This window comes from Scomber japonicus, chromosome 22 (genome assembly GCF_027409825.1).
Source record: "Scomber japonicus isolate fScoJap1 chromosome 22, fScoJap1.pri, whole genome shotgun sequence".
NCBI lineage: Eukaryota > Metazoa > Chordata > Actinopteri > Scombriformes > Scombridae > Scomber > Scomber japonicus.
The window spans coordinates 24,205,108-24,221,164 of NC_070599.1; the positions used below are offsets into that span (position 1 = coordinate 24,205,108).

At 43.0% G+C, this 16,057-nt stretch overlaps 2 protein-coding genes across 2 annotated transcripts in view; one reads left to right on the forward strand and one right to left on the reverse strand.

The window, feature by feature from the left end:
* Positions 1-9,581, forward strand: part of otud4 (OTU deubiquitinase 4) — a 23,808-nt gene extending 14,227 nt beyond the window's left edge. The window contains exons 13-23 of the mRNA XM_053343189.1: positions 2,984-3,155; positions 3,243-3,378; positions 3,500-3,574; positions 3,797-4,073; positions 4,119-4,532; positions 4,604-5,362; positions 5,732-5,772; positions 6,097-6,784; positions 7,269-7,342; positions 8,854-9,128; positions 9,458-9,581. Coding sequence (XP_053199164.1) covers positions 2,984-3,155; positions 3,243-3,378; positions 3,500-3,574; positions 3,797-4,073; positions 4,119-4,532; positions 4,604-5,362; positions 5,732-5,772; positions 6,097-6,784; positions 7,269-7,342; positions 8,854-9,128; positions 9,458-9,581 — 3,035 coding nt within the window. The remainder of the gene's footprint in view (positions 1-2,983; positions 3,156-3,242; positions 3,379-3,499; positions 3,575-3,796; positions 4,074-4,118; positions 4,533-4,603; positions 5,363-5,731; positions 5,773-6,096; positions 6,785-7,268; positions 7,343-8,853; positions 9,129-9,457) is intronic.
* A 2,619-nt stretch (positions 9,582-12,200) lies between these two features.
* The window catches only part of LOC128384063 (uncharacterized), a 111,380-nt gene continuing 107,523 nt past the window's right edge, over positions 12,201-16,057 (reverse strand). Inside the window, exons 15-17 of the mRNA XM_053343640.1 lie at positions 12,906-13,022; positions 12,525-12,632; positions 12,201-12,347 (exon numbers count right to left, since the gene is read on the reverse strand). Coding sequence (XP_053199615.1) covers positions 12,207-12,347; positions 12,525-12,632; positions 12,906-13,022 — 366 coding nt within the window. The 3' untranslated portion in view covers positions 12,201-12,206. The remainder of the gene's footprint in view (positions 12,348-12,524; positions 12,633-12,905; positions 13,023-16,057) is intronic.

Sequence of the window (16,057 nt, forward strand, 5' to 3'; positions counted from 1 at the left end):
AGTTCCATAGAATGTCTTGTAGGAGAGAGTGTCTGGTGGGAGAGAGTTCCATAGAATGTCCGGTGGGAGAGAGTTCCATAGAATGTCTGGTGGGAGAGAGTTTCGTAGAATGTCCTGTCGGAGAGAGTTCCATAGAATGTCCGGTGGGAGAGAGTTCCATAGAATGTCTGGTGGGAGAGAGTTCCATAGAATGTCCGGTGGGAGAGAGTTCCATAGAATGTCCGGTGGGAGAGAGTTCCATGGAATGTCTCGTAGGAGAGAGTTCCATAGAATGTCTGGTGGGAGAGAGTTCCACAGAATGTCCGGTGGGAGAGAGTTCCATAGAATGTCTGGTGTTCCATACATTCTATAGAATGTCTGGTGGGAGAGAGTTCCATAGAATGTCCGGTGGGAGAGAGTTCCATAGAATGTCTGGTAGGAGAGAGTTCCATAGAATGTCTGGGGGGAGAGAGTTTCATAGAATGTCTGGTGGGAGAGAGTTCCATAGAATGTCTCGTAGGAGAGAGTTCAATAGAATGTCTGGTGGGAGAGAGTTCCATAGAATGTCTGGTGGGAGAGAGTTCCATAGAATGTCTGGTGGGAGAGAGTTCCATAGAATGTCTGGTGGGAGAGAGTTCCATAGAATGTCTGGTGGGAGAGGGTTCCATAGAATGTCTGGTAGGAGAGAGTTCCATAGAATGTCTGGTGGGAGAGAGTTCCATAGAATGTCTGGTGGGAGAGAGTTCCATAGAATGTCTGGTGGGAGAGAGTTCCATAGAATGTCTGGTGGGAGAGAGTTCCATAGAATGTCCGGTGGGAGAGAATTCCATAGAATGTCCGGTAGGAGAGAGTTCCATAGAGGGTTCCATAGAATGTCTGGTAGGAGAGAGTTCCATAGAATGTCTCGTAGGAGAGAGTGGCTGGGGGGAGAGAGTTCCATAGGATGTCTGGTGGGAGAGAGTTCCAGAATGTCTGGTGGGAGAGAGTTCCAGAATGTCTGGTGGGAGAGGGTTCCATGGAATGTCTCGTAGGAGAGAGTTCCATAGAATGTCTGGTAGGAGAGAGTTCCATAGAATGTCTGGTGTTCCATACATTCTATAGAATGTCTGGTGGGAGAGAGTTCCATAGAATGTCCGGTGGGAGAGAGTTCCATAGAATGTCCGGTGGGAGAGAGTTCCATAGAATGTCTGGTGGGAGAGGGTTCCATGGAATGTCTCGTAGGAGAGAGTTCCATAGAATGTCTGGTAGGAGAGAGTTCCATAGAATGTCTGGTGGGAGAGAGTTCCATAGAATGTCTGGTAGGAGAGAGTTCCATAGAATGTCTGGTGGGAGAGAGTTCCACAGAATGTCCGGTGGGAGAGAGTTCCATAGAATGTCTGGTGGGAGAGAGTTCCATAGAATGTCCGGTGGGAGAGAGTTCCATAGAATGTCTGGTAGGAGAGAGTTCCATAGAATGTCTGGTGGGAGAGAGTTCCATAGAATGTCTCGTAGGAGAGAGTTCAATAGAATGTCTGGTGGGAGAGAGTTCCATAGAATGTCTTGTAGGAGAGAGTGTCTGGTGGGAGAGAGTTCCATAGAATGTCCGGTGGGAGAGAGTTCCATAGAATGTCTGGTGGGAGAGAGTTTCGTAGAATGTCCTGTCGGAGAGAGTTCCATAGAATGTCCGGTGGGAGAGAGTTCCATAGAATGTCTGGTGGGAGAGAGTTCCATAGAATGTCCGGTGGGAGAGAGTTCCATAGAATGTCCGGTGGGAGAGAGTTCCATGGAATGTCTCGTAGGAGAGAGTTCCATAGAATGTCTGGTGGGAGAGAGTTCCACAGAATGTCCGGTGGGAGAGAGTTCCATAGAATGTCTGGTGTTCCATACATTCTATAGAATGTCTGGTGGGAGAGAGTTCCATAGAATGTCCGGTGGGAGAGAGTTCCATAGAATGTCTGGTAGGAGAGAGTTCCATAGAATGTCTGGGGGGAGAGAGTTTCATAGAATGTCTGGTGGGAGAGAGTTCCATAGAATGTCTCGTAGGAGAGAGTTCAATAGAATGTCTGGTGGGAGAGAGTTCCATAGAATGTCTGGTGGGAGAGAGTTCCATAGAATGTCTGGTGGGAGAGAGTTCCATAGAATGTCTGGTGGGAGAGAGTTCCATAGAATGTCTGGTGGGAGAGAGTTCCATAGAATGTCTGGTAGAAGACAGTTCCATAGAATGTCTGGTGGGAGAGAGTTCCATAGAATGTCTGGTGGGAGAGAGTTCCATAGAATGTCTGGTGGGAGAGAGTTCCATAGGATGTCTGGTGGGAGAGAGTTCCATAGAATGTCTGGTGGGAGAGAGTTCCATAGAATGTCCGGTGGGAGAGAGTTCCATAGAATGTCTGGAGAGAGAGAGTTCCATAGAATGTCTGGAGAGAGAGAGTTCCATAGGCGGGGGGCAGATCGGCTGAAATCTCTAGACCCCATGGTGGTTAAGTTGGCAGATGGGGTGAAGAGCTGGTTGGCAGAGGAGGATCGGAGAGTTCGAGAAGGTGTGTAGATGTGAATAAGTTCAGAGAGATATGATGGTGCCAGGTTGGGAAGGATCTTGAACGTGAGGAATAGAATCTTAAAGTCAATGCGGGATTTGATAGGGAGCCAGTGAAGTTGCTGCAGGGCAGGAGTGATGTGTTCAATAGAGGGACTTCTGGTTATGATACGAGCGGCTGCGTTCTGTACCAGTTGAAGTTTGTGAAGACATTTCCGCGGAAGACCAAAGAGGAGAGAGTTACAGTAGTCCAGACGGGATGTGATCAGGGTGTTTACCAGGATAGTGGTGCAGGTTGGTGAAAGTGAGGGACGGAGACGATTGATATATTATATATACACATATATATATATACACACACACACATTAACACTTGTACACACTCACATACACATACATTAACACACACACACACATTAACATACACGCACACACACACACACACACACACACACACACACTCACTCACTCATGTCTTCACCTCTCTCTTAGATTGGGAGGAGAGGAGTCGAGGAGGCAGAGGCAGGGGGAAGCTCGTCTCATCATCGTCCTCCTCTGTTGCCCCAGCGACGGCTCCAGGCCCCGGTGGGCGGATGATAAAGCAGCACTCGTGGCCCCCGCAGGCCCCAACGGACGAGCAGGGAGGCCCCCGACCCAACAGATAGTACGCACACCACCGCACACTCCTTCCCTCATAACCGATATCACTATTTATTTATTTATTCATTTATTTATTTATTTATCTTTGCAGTAAGTCCGTGAGCTCGGCGGACAGTGGCCTCACGGAGAAGCAGCGTACGGCCAAAGATGAGGAGGAGGATGTGGAGTTGAACGCGGCGCTGTTGGCGATCGAGCTCACTGACGAGCACAGCTTCCCCGCTCTCGGGGTGAGTCACATGACGACCTCACACATTAACCTACAACCAAAATAACCCCAAAAACAATTATAGATAATTATATTATTATATTTTGTCTTAAATAAGTTTTTTTTTTTTTTTCGCCGCTCAGGCTCAGTCGGGAGTCCCGGGAGAAGCAGGGAGGAAGAAAGGAGTCGATAAGAAACGATCACTGAGAAACAAGACGGTAACTTTATTCATCACATTTGTAATAATATAAAATGTATTTGTTACTCCTCCTCCTCCTCCTCCTCCTCCTTCTCCTCCTCCTCCTTCTCCTTCTTCTTCTCCTTCTTCTCCTCCTCCTTGTCTTCTCCTTCTTCTTCTCCTCCTCCTCCTTCTTCTCCTCCTCCTTCTCCTTCTTCACTTTAAAAATGGTGATATTTTTCTTCTTCTCTGGTTGTTACAGAAGAGTCCTGTTGAAGACGTCAGAGCAATGTCTCCCTCTGCTGGTGAAAGACCCAAATCCTCAACTCCACCACCTGCAACCGCTGCTGCTCCTGCTGCACCTCCTGCTGCGAATACTCCCACACCCAATAACCCCACCCCTCCTCCTTCTCTACCTCCTGCTGTTAAACTTCCTCCTGCTGCTCCTCCTTCATCCTCAGACTCCAGCTCTGCTTGGTTGAGTTCCCTCAAAGCTCCGACAGCCAACATGAATGTCACCTCCTCCACCACTGCTGCTCCTCCTCCAGTGTCCGGCTCCACCTCCTCCTGCGCTGCCCCGACAGAAAAAACAAGCACACTCTCTTACGCCTCCGCTGCTGCTGCTCCTCTGAGCTCTAAACCTCCCTCCGTCCCGTCCTCCGCCACACTCTTCTCCCAACTCCCCTCTGCTTTCCCCGCCGCTTCATCACCCCCAATCCCACCGGCCCTCTCCTCTCCTTCACCTCCTCCTCCCCCCACCTCCTCCTCTCCTTCCTCCTCGCTGCCACCGCCCACTTTCATCGCCCCCATCGCTCCCTCTCCTTTCGCAGCTCAGGGCTTCCTGTCCCGTTCCTCCCCGCCCGTCTCCTCCTTCCTCTCCCACTCCCCAAGCCCGCCCTTATTCCCCTCCTCAGTCCAGAGCACCTCCTCTTCATCCTTCACACATGCGCCTCCTCTTCAAGTCCACGAGGCTCCAGCAGCTGCAGTCAAGACTTCAAGTAAGAAATCCGACAGATTTGTTTTAACTCTTCAATCTGATATCGTCTAATTTTTTTTTCTTCGTTTTCAGATTCTTTGCCGAATATCGGAAGTCCTCTGGCGGCACCGCAGACCCTCCAAAACCTGCCGTCTCTGTCCCAGATTCATCCTCAGGTGCCTCTACCCCAAAACCAGAGTCAGTTCGCTGTGTCCCACATCCAAACCCAAAGTCAAGCATCTCTACCCCAAAACCACATCTCGTTGCCCCAGGTGCAGTCCGAGGTTCAGTCCGCCCCTCCTCACGTTCAGCATCAGCCTCAGTCTCACACTGAAGTAGCTTCTGTGCCTCTAAACCAGATCCAGATGCAGGCGTCTGTCTCCCAGTCTCAGGCCCAGTACCCTCCACAATCCCAGTCTTCCTACCCCCACCATGCCCAGCCCTCCGTCCCTGTCTCTGCCTCTATGCAGCCACAGCAGCACCTCCCTGCTCAGCCTCCTCAGCCCTCCCAAGTGCCTCACCCCTCACTCTCCCTTTCCCCGACTCACCCCCCTCTCCAAACCCAGACCCCTGACGCCCAGAACCAATCGGTTGCCCCACCACCTTCGGCTCAACCTGAGTCGCAGCCGCCTCCTCCTTCTCCACCGTCTCACCACCCCCAGCTACAGTCAGCACCTCCCCTCCCCCTCCCCCTCATGCACCCCACCTCCGTACCAGGAGGCATTCCTGTGCAGCAGCTGTCCCAGCTCTACCAGGACCCGCTGTACCCCGGCTTCCCCCAGGGAGAGAAGGGCAACGTGGCCATGAACCCGCAGTTCTCCAAGAGCAAGTCTGGTGCCGACCTGCCCCAAGGTGATTATCAGTTCATGAACTGTTCTGTAATATATAAAGAAATGTCTCAAATCAATCAATCAGATTTTATTTTCACTTTTCAAGAAACTTAAAGACACTTTATACACGCTAAAAAGATCCTAAACTACAAAAAACAGAGTAAAAGCCATTGAATTTCACATTAAAAGCTGTTCTAAAATGGTTTAAATGAATAATTACTAATATAAAAACTACGTCAAACAGTTTGGGATGTCCTGAGTTAATAGCTTAAGTTTGGTCCATTTCCGATGTCTTTGATCCCCACACTGGAATACTGGAACCACACAGCGTTATATATATGATATTTGCCTAAAAAGGTTGTGATGAAGGTTCATTTGTCTTCCTCTGCAGATATCAACGTCTTGAGGTTTTTCTTCAACTTGGGACTCAAGGTAAGAAAATTATTGTGGTTGTAATATAAAAACACGTCACGATGAACAATATTTCATATCAGTTAGTCGTCCATTATAAGACTGTGCAGTATAGAATACCAAATACCTCGATATTGATATTGCGATAATATTGTAGAGTCGACAAATAATCATCAATAAAGTGGATATAATGACTCCGAGGGCTAACATGGTATATGCAGGTTTATCTATAATAACTGTGTAAAACTTGCTGATGTCTCTTAACGTTGATGCTTATTAATAGCTTGATGTCTTAAACTACATCAAACTGAACTAATACCCGTAACTGCCCCCTCTTCGTTCCAGGCCTACACCATGCCGATGTTCCAGCCCTACGTGTACCTCTTTCCCCTCCAGCATGCATACACTATGCAGCCTAAGCTCCCCTCTCGCTCCCCCTCTCCAACGCCCCACTACCCTCCACCCAACCCTTCTCCAGGCCACCAGGAGGTGTTCCCACCACACCCCCCACCGTACCCTCCCACTTCAGGCTCGGTGACGCCTCAGTATGACCCTCATGTTGCCTCACAAGCCCAAACCCCTGAGCCCCCCCATCCCAGTGAACCAGCCCAGAATCTGTCTGGGTACCCCGTCACCCAGCCTCCAGCCTCCAGGATACCCTGGGCACAACACCAGTTGCCCCCACCCAGAAACCCCTCCTTCCCTGGTAGTTACCCGGCCCCGAGTCCACCGTACCCGACCATGCCAACCTCAACTCAGGGCTACCACCCAAGTCAAGGCTCCAGACCCCCAATGTTCCCCCAGAGTATGCCCCATTACCCCTCCTCCTCGCTGGGTTATCCATCTTCAGCCACCCCTGAGGAGCACCAGATGAGGCATCGACCAATGGAGCAGATTCACCCCGGCAACGGGGGCCCCATGCCTGGACACGGTCCCAGCAGAGCCCTTGGTCCTCTCGAGGCTTCTGGTGCTGCCGACAAGGCTACTGCTAACAGCAGCAGAGTGATGGTGGCTCCTGGAGCATCGGGTTTTGGTGCGTAGACGGTTTTTATTTTACAACTTGAATATTATACAAGTCCAAAAAATAAAGTGTTGTAAATATGCACAAAAGAACTGCTCTGGACCTCTGGGTAATGAAGTCCCTAAACCTGCAGAGCAGAAGTTTTTACACATAAATGAACATCTGTTACATTTAAGCCTAAAGAGTTCACACAGCGCTGATTAAGCCGATCGCCACCAGGTAAATCTTTTTGTATTTCAGTCTTTTTTTAATCGTAGGTGGTGCAGCATTCCTGAGCTGGCTGTTCGGCCGTTAATCATTTGGTTCTTCTAGACTTTCCAAATGTTATCAGACCAAATGGATCAAATTCTGATAGTGAAATGAGTCATTTTGTGGCAGACAAATGTTCTGCACTCGAGCTTTAAATTTGAAGCAGTTGCATTTTTTCACCACTTGAGGGAGACAAAGACCAAACTGTCAATGTAGATTATAATGTGAAGTTTTTCTTTCCTTTCAGGTCTGAAGAAGGAGCAGGGAGAGAATCTGACCCCGGTGCTGCTAGTCGACCCACCAATCAACAACAGACCCATAGTACGGACCGCATACACATACACAAACATGATGACTCATCATCACAGTTAAAAATGTAGCAGTAACCAAGTACGGTTACTGAAATGCTGTACTTAAGTACAACTTTGAAGTATTTTTGTACTTTACTGTAGTATTTCCATGTGAAGCTACTTTATACTTTCTACTCCACTACATTTATTTAACAGCTTTAGTAACTTTTCAGATGAAGATTTGACACAATGGATAATATAACAAGCTTTTAAAATACAACACATTGTTAAAGATGAAACCAGTCAGCAGTGTGTAGTCGGTTCACATTTCAGATGTCTATGAGTTGTTAACAGCTCCACCAAATAGTGATTTTTCCCTCTAAACTTCTCACATGGTTTAATTTCAATACGTCTTCAAATCATCCAATATTTCACCAAAAATCAAAGATTGGTAAAGGAGTTTTGTCCACCACAGACTAGTAGTCATTAAAAATTAGGAGTACATCACAGTACTAGTAGCAATAGTAAAAAAACAAACAAACGTAAAAATGTAGTGGTAGTTAAAGAAAACTTAGTAAAAATATAGTAGTAATGCCAAAAACATAGTAAAAGGAAAAAACATTGTAAAAATGTAGTAATAGCCATACCTAAAAAGTACTGGTAAACAAAAACAACGATTTAGTAAATGGCAGTACTCTTACTATGAAAAAGTACTGCCAAAAAATGTAACAGTAGTAAAAAAAAAAGTGTAACAGAAATGTAGTTGTTGTCCCAAAAAATGTAGTGATAGAAGTTTTTTTTTTTTGTTTTTTTAAATGCAGTAAAAAGGTAGTAGTGCCCATCCATCCATTACCCACTAATCTGTGGCTGGGTACTTAAACTCTTCCACTTGGGCCAGCAACAACCCTCCCAGCCCTGAGGGGGCATGCCACCTTTTTCCGACGGAGCACCATGGCCTCCGATTTCAGCCCAGCTGCAAACTGTCCCAGTGCCTGTTGGAGGTCCTGATGTGTTGAGGCATCAGAACTGCATCACCTGCAAAAAGCAGAGAGGCAATTCTGAGGTCCCCAAACTGGACACTCTCCTCCCCTGAGCTGCATCTTGAGATCCTGTCCGTGTAGATCACAAACAGGATCGGAAACAAGGGACAGCTCTGTTGGAGCCAAACACCCCCTGACACCAGGTCTGACTTAGTGTCGAGAATGCGTTTATATTGGGACTGAATGGCTCCAAGCAACGACCCCAGTACCCCATACCCCCACAACACCTAGCACAAGGTCCCCCGACGGACATGTTCGTAAGCCTTTTCCAAGTCCACCAAACACATATAGACTGGATTTGCAAACTCCCATGACCCCTTCAGTATCCTTGCAAGGATGAAGGGTGCCAAAAAAACATAGTAGTAAAACAAAATGCTGTAAAAATGTAGTAATGGTACCAAAACATGGTAGCAGTATTAAGAAAACCAGTACTTAGTAAAACTGTAGTGTTTGTACCAACGCAGTGTCAAAGGAAGTAAAACCGTGTCATTGTCCATCTCAGGTCACCTGGGTTTCTGACCCTGAAGTTAGAGAATCCTCCATGCAGACTTCCAGCAGCACCTCTGGCTCTCCTGGACGTTATGATGTCACCTCCAGGAGGTCCGTCGTCCTCAGCGACAACAACACGGCCCGCGTGTTCCGGGGCCATCAGCACAAACCGGCCAATCACAGCAAACCGTACCCCTCCCCTGAGCCAGGTTTCCTAGTAACCGTTACCATGCCGGAGCCTCTGTCGATTGGCTGCAGCACGGAAGACGCCTGGGAGGGTTCGGAGGGGTACAGACTGACCTCCAGCAACAGAGGGAGGAAGAGCTACAGAGGAGGAGGAGGAGCAGGAGGAGGAGGAGCAGGAGGAGCAGGGCGGGGTAGAGGAGGAGGAGGAGGAGGAGGAGGAAGAGGAGGGGGGCAAAGGAGGAGGCAGTTCGGGGATGTAGGAGCAGGACTTCAGTTTAGCTCCTCCCAACAGGGGCGGGGGAGGGGATACTAGCTCTCAACCAATGAGAGGAGAGGACCGAGGTGTTTTTCTTTCTTTTCTTCTTTTCTGGTTTCTTCTTCTTTGTCTTTCTTTCCTTTCTTCTAGTCCAATCACTTTTTGTCTCCGCCAGAAGACGCGAAAATCAGAGGCAGTGTCGTCCGGCACGTCCAAATGCTCGAGCTCGCTTCGGAGAAACACGAACACTATCCGAATTCTCTCCGTCATTCGCCATCCGATACTGCTTGATAGCTTAGCACGTTAGCAACCGTGAGTCAGAGCGAGTTTACAGATCACATCACTTTGGCCAACAGTTTTTAACGGCACAGAGAACGTCAAACTCTGAACGAGCAGCGAAAAGTTTGCCGTGAAAACACTAAAAACGCACTCTGAAGTCAGATTTATCGCCATTCTCACGTCTGTACGCTAATCATAAAGCTACAGCTAGCAGCTAGTTAGCTAAGCTTAGCATAAAGCCTGGAAACAAGAGTTAAGTTTTTGTACATATCAAACAAACAAAGATATAAAGTGTTACTCTGTGAGCTTTAAAGCCTTTAGGTTGATTTTGTGACCTATTTTGAGTCTTATGCTATGCTAAGCTAACCCGCTACTTTTTCGTCTTTAGCTTCAGTTTCGTACGGATATGAGCTAATTTTACAAAAGAGTCAAAAGTCAGATTTCAGACTCTGTGGCTGCCCTTGAACGCAGCATCAGAAGTGAGAGTCGACCCTTCTCGCAGCTGCAATGATTCCTCAGTTAGTTAACAATTATTAAATCAATCAGCAACGTTGTGGATAGTCGATTATTTTGGGCACATTTTCTCAGAAAAGTTTGGAAAAATTCACGATAGCTTCTCCAATACGAATATTTTCTGGTTTCTTCTATGACAGTAAACTGAATACATTTGAGGACGTCGTCTTTGAGTTTAGGATCGATATTTTTCACCATTTTCTGACATTTTACAGAACAAATCACTGAATTGAGAAAATAATCAACAGATTAACTGATAATGAACATTACAGATTATTTTCTGTTAGTTGTTTGGTCTTTAAAATGTCAAACAAGTGTTGAAAAGTTACATTTGTCTTGTTTTGATTCATCTCGACAGTCCAAATGATTGATCGTTGCACTTTGTGTTCTTCGTTGTAAAAAGACAAAGACCCATAAAGAGCTGATTTAACTTCAAAAAAATCTGCTTTAATAGTCGCTCGCTGCTATAAAAACTATACGTGTGCATATATATAAAAATATATGTTGTGATTTAACTTAACGAGTCGCCTCATTCAAAGCCGTACTTTTGGTTTCCTGTCCGTCTCTTCTGTGTGATTTTCTCTACCTGTTTTTCTTATTTTTTTTCTTCATAGTAGATTTTTATTTTCTTTGTCGTCACTTTTCGATCAACTTCAGAGGACTCGTGCGATCCAGTGCCTTATTCTTATTCTTATACTTATGCCTTTTTCTTCAACCTCGACTTTATTTCTGTCATCTTTGAGTTTGAGAAACACTGCTGTACAGAACAAAAAGGCTGTTTATTGTTGTTTGTTTGTTGGATTTTTTCTATGCGGTTGAATAAATAAATAAAAACTTTGGTTAAAATGCTGCTTGGGATCAATTTTGTCTTTTTTTCCCTTCTTTCGGTTTATCGGCTCTCAAATTTTAGAGATTGGGTTTAAAATTGGCAGTTTAATATATAAAGTTATCAAATAAGCTGCTTCCAGACTGAAAAACTATGACTAAAGCTATGACAAAAATAACATAGCCATAGAGAAAAAACATCTACTGTTTCATATTTTATCATTTATATCTTTAAATCACACTGTCCAGCAGTATTATTCATCTTCCATATTGGTTACGTGATAAACCTTTCACGCTTGAGGAAATTAAGAATACAATTAATCTTCTAAAAAAACAACAAATCTCCAAATATTGATATTTCAGAATTTTACAAATCATTTGTTAATGATCTGGCTCATTTTTTACTTGAAGTCTTTATAGAAAGTGTAGAAAAAGACAAACCACCATGACTCAAAGGTTGACGACTTTATTATGTTAAAATGCTTTTTGACTATATTCAATTCTACATAATCTACATATAAAAATCACATATCATATGAAAAGTAATCATATGGTGCAATAACAATTATTTTCATTTCATAATCACAGATAAATAAAAAAAATGGTGGTAAAAAAAAAGGTGCTAAAAACATAAATTTTATTGTGAACAATACAAACCAAAGAACAAGAAGCTCTTCACTGTAGCAGATATAAACTCTCTCACTGATTCTTCTCACAGGTGTTACTTTGTTCACCCTTCAGATATCAGGATGAGATTTTGCCTCATAAGTGAAGAGTTATTGCTAAGTAAGAAATCCACATACACAGTAATGTAATCAAAATAAAAAATAAGGAGAGGGTTGAGCATAGCTCAGCGGGTAGAGCGCCCGCCCCATGTGTTGAGGCTACAGTCCTTGTTGCAGACGACCCCGGTTTGAATCCCGAGCTGAGCGGTTTTATCCTACGTGTCATTCCCCCTCTCTCTGCCTCCTGTTTCCACTCTATCTCTACTGTCCTGAACATTAAAGGCAAAAAAGCCTGAAAAAATATACTTTAAAAAAAAACAAGGAGAAAAATAACAATGTTTCATTTGATGTTTATGGAAATTTTATATACTTTTTTTTTTTTTTAAAGTTCTCATCCCAAATTAATCATATTTTTCCTGATGGATAATTTTGGTGTTTTCAAGTTACTATTCACATTCAGCATTTTAGCGTCATAAGTGGAAACTTAAAAAGTTGGTAAACAGGGAGAATATTGTAGTTTAAACGAGCAAAAAAAGTGACTGTAAGATAAACTAAAACATTGTGTGTCAGCTGGGATGATTATTATACTTCAGTGGTTTTCATGATCTCTCCATCACAGTTGATGATCTCAACAAGGAGTTTGTCTTCTTTGGTCCAACGCTTCAGGTCCTTCCATCTCAGGTTAGAGGGAGAAGAATGGGTAACACAACCTGGGACCCATATCTGTAAAATACAAAGTTCACAGATTATAACAACAATCATCATCATTTAAGTTAAAAGAGAAAGAAGGGAAGAAATAAAGAAATGAGAAATGAAGGAAGGAAGGAAGGAAGAAAGGAAGAAAGGAAGAAATGAGAAAGAAAGAAAGAAAGAACATAAATGAATAAATCAAAGACTTACATAGACATTCTCCTCAGCTCTGAGTATAATTGACTTCTCAAATATGTACATGATGGGGTTTTGGTCGTTGACCTTCACTCGTAACCTCCAGCCTTCCAGTTTCAGGTCCTGCAGGAGAGAAATTGGACACAAGAAGGAGGATGAAGGAAAAACAAACAAGTTAATGTTACAGTGTTAAATCCATGAGTGTGTGACATTTAAAGTGTTGACATGAAAACAAGAGAAAGTAGATTCTGAGGTAAATACTGTAGAGGGTCGTTAGCTTGGCTTTAATGGTCCATTTAAAATAATCCTGGATACACTTCATCAATGTAGAGCTACTAAACCTAACAGTACATGTTCTCATGTTTATACACAGTTCATCCACACAAACACCATCACCTCTTCAGACTCGTTGGTGAGACGGAGATATTTTCCATCTGGGTCGACCTCCACAAAGACCTCTGTTGAGTTTTCACTGGCTGGGTTAGTGTCATTATGTTGGCTTGCCCCTTGTGTCTGTGGGAGAAACACACACACACAGATTATTCATTCAGGACTTTTAGTTTTGAGATAATAAATGTTCAGTAACCAAACTGACAAAAGTGACGTTTCCTCTTAAGGTGAGTTGAAATTTTGATGTGTAATCATTATTTCAGTCTCTGGTCTCCTGATTGAAATTTAGATGAGGAAAGTTTTCTAACAAAGTCAACAGAAAGACACAAGATGGCGATGAGAGATTAACCTCCTTATTGTTGGTCTCCTCCGTCTGTCTCTGCAGGTCAGCTTCCTTCCTCTGATTTTCATCTCTGAGCTGCTGAAGTTCAGCTTTTATTTCTTCAATCTGGGAGGAGAGAGACAAGATGAGACATGTTATATTTTAATACATATTTTAGTGAACATACAACAACAGAGAAACAATGAAGCCTGTGTAATGTCCTGGTTTTATTTGTGTGTCTAGTTTAAGCTGCTGGCATCAGATAAACATCTGTGAAGGTGTTGAAGTAACTGCTGGGACTCTCTTTTAATGACACAGCTGTAACATCCAGTACAAAGCAGCAGGTCTTAGGTGTGCAGCAGACCTTCTGTTTTGGTTCATATACTGTAGGTGAAAAAGGAAGGAGAGGTGGAATATAGATCAGAGTGTGTGGTGATTAATTAATACTCTCTCTGTCACATCACTGGTCTCATAGCTCTGAAACAGAGAAGCAACATGTGAACACACAGCACCACAAACTGAGTTCATGTTTGTGGAGATATTATATATATTTATATTATATCATGTTTCTAATGCTGCCACTTTTACTTTGAACCACAGTGATTTAAATAATACATCTATATGCAGCCAAAAATGCTACTTAAATATAATAGTTTGTTTATAATGCGTTTATCACTCCATCAATTCAGCCTCTTCATTCTAAGTTTTTCTCACATTAAACTAAAATTGAAAATACATTTTAAGAATAAAACATGAAGCATTACTTTAGCATATGTTGTTTAAAATTAATTAAAAAATAGGAAATATTTAAGAGGAACAAAAAGCAAACAAGTTTGTGACTTGAAATAAATCTTTTGAGGAAAATATATAAATATGAACCTCTTTGGTTTTGGTCTCAAACTCCTTCTGCTTGGTCTGCAGCTCCTTCTTCAGTGTCTCCACTTCTTTTTCTTTTGCAGCTTTCTCTTTCTTTGAACCCTGGATCATATGAAGACATGAGACTGAACATACTACACAATGACCCACATGACAAACAAACATCTGACTTTTGTTGGATAACAAGTGAGTAAACTCAGTTATACATGTAGTAGAGAGGCTGCATTTCAGTTTGTTTCAAAGTTTTCTGTGTAGTTTTATTTCAGGTGTGTGAGTGCTAACATGTGATCTCCCCTCAAAATAAACTGTACTAATTCAAACTCTCTCTGCTGCTCTTCTGCTCTGATAAAGTTGTTCATTGCTGCACAATTTAATCTGTTAATGAGGTTCATGAAGAAATTCATGAATGAGCAGCAGAGAATCCAGTCAGCATTTAGTGCTGATAAAAGGTGAGGAGGCTCCATTATACAAACATAATGGATATATTACAATAATGAATTCGTTTTGTGTCGAGGTGTTTCCTTAGAAGACTGTTGAAATGTCAGAGTGTCATTACATTTATACAATGAACACTTACTGGAAACCACTCAGATTTAATTTTCTTCAGCTGGAGGAAGGAGAGATAAAGAGAGACATGGTTACAATATTAAAGCATGTGAGTAATTAAACAATCAGATGACGCAGTTACACTAAATCCAATATGAAAAGCTAACTTTATATATAATCAAAGGGATTTTATATGCAGCAAGTTACTGAGAAGAAGTAAGTGTAGTAAAGTTAAGATGATGTATGGATCCATTCAGTCTGCATCAAACAGCAGAGATGATGAGACATTAAATAAAGACAAAAGGATGAAGATGAAGAGATGAACCTCTTTGGTCTTGGTCTCCAGATTCTCCTTCAGAGTCAGCAGGTCTCTCATTGTCCTCTGATTCTCTTCATGGAGCTGCACCAGCTTCATGAGTAGATCAAATTCAGCTTGTTTGTTTTCAACCTGAAGAATTAAAAGAAAATAGAGTAAATACTTTCAAACAAACAATAACATGAAGGGTGTAAGTAAACTAACAGCTGAGTGAATATTTTAGCATTTTGTACACTCTGGTTAATAAAGGACAAAATTAATGTGAATTCTGTGTGACAAATGCATTTTTTTGAGACTTAAAGTCGTAAATATTTAACTTGCTCTTGGTTTCTCTTCCATCCACTGAAAATTACTCTATTGTGATTTAACTTTTTAAAGTTAAAACACTTCTTTTCTTTTTTCCCTTGTTCTATTCTGACACTACTGGACTTACTGTTAACGTGTTTCCATCTGTTCCTGTTGCATTGAGAGGCTGCATTTCAGCATCCCTGGAGCTTCTCTTGGTCTCTGTTTAAAAATAAAGACAGTGGCATTAAATTATAGAAGACTCTTACTGTCATCTCAGGAAGTTTGATGTTAGTGTAACATGAGATATAAGAAGTCTACGTTAATAAGTTATTTGGTTATGGAGTACTTACAGTCTAATTGTCGACTGTAAGTACTCCATAACCAAATAACTTATTAAGATAGAAATCTAAATATCAGAAATTTCATTCAAACCTGTGAGAAAAGCTTGCAGTTTTCAGAGCACTGCAATTCATTTGTGACTTACTGATCAAGTATTGTCTCCATTTCCATCCAAAGAAGAAAACCATAACCGCAATGCATACAGCCAAGCCAAGAGCCAAACCGATTATGGCAGGAAAAATCTTAAATAAATCATCTGCAAATGATACAACACACCGAATAGCAAGTAATTTATTCAACACCGAACCTCAGCTATTTGAAAGTAAAACCAGCTTTTGAGACTTAAAATGGTCATTTTTACCTGGAAGAATAATGTGTGTCTCTCTGATCTGGTTGATGTTGTTCTGTTGGACTCTACAGGTGAAGCTGTTGCTGTGGCTCTTCTCCACAGTCACTCTGCTGCTGACATTA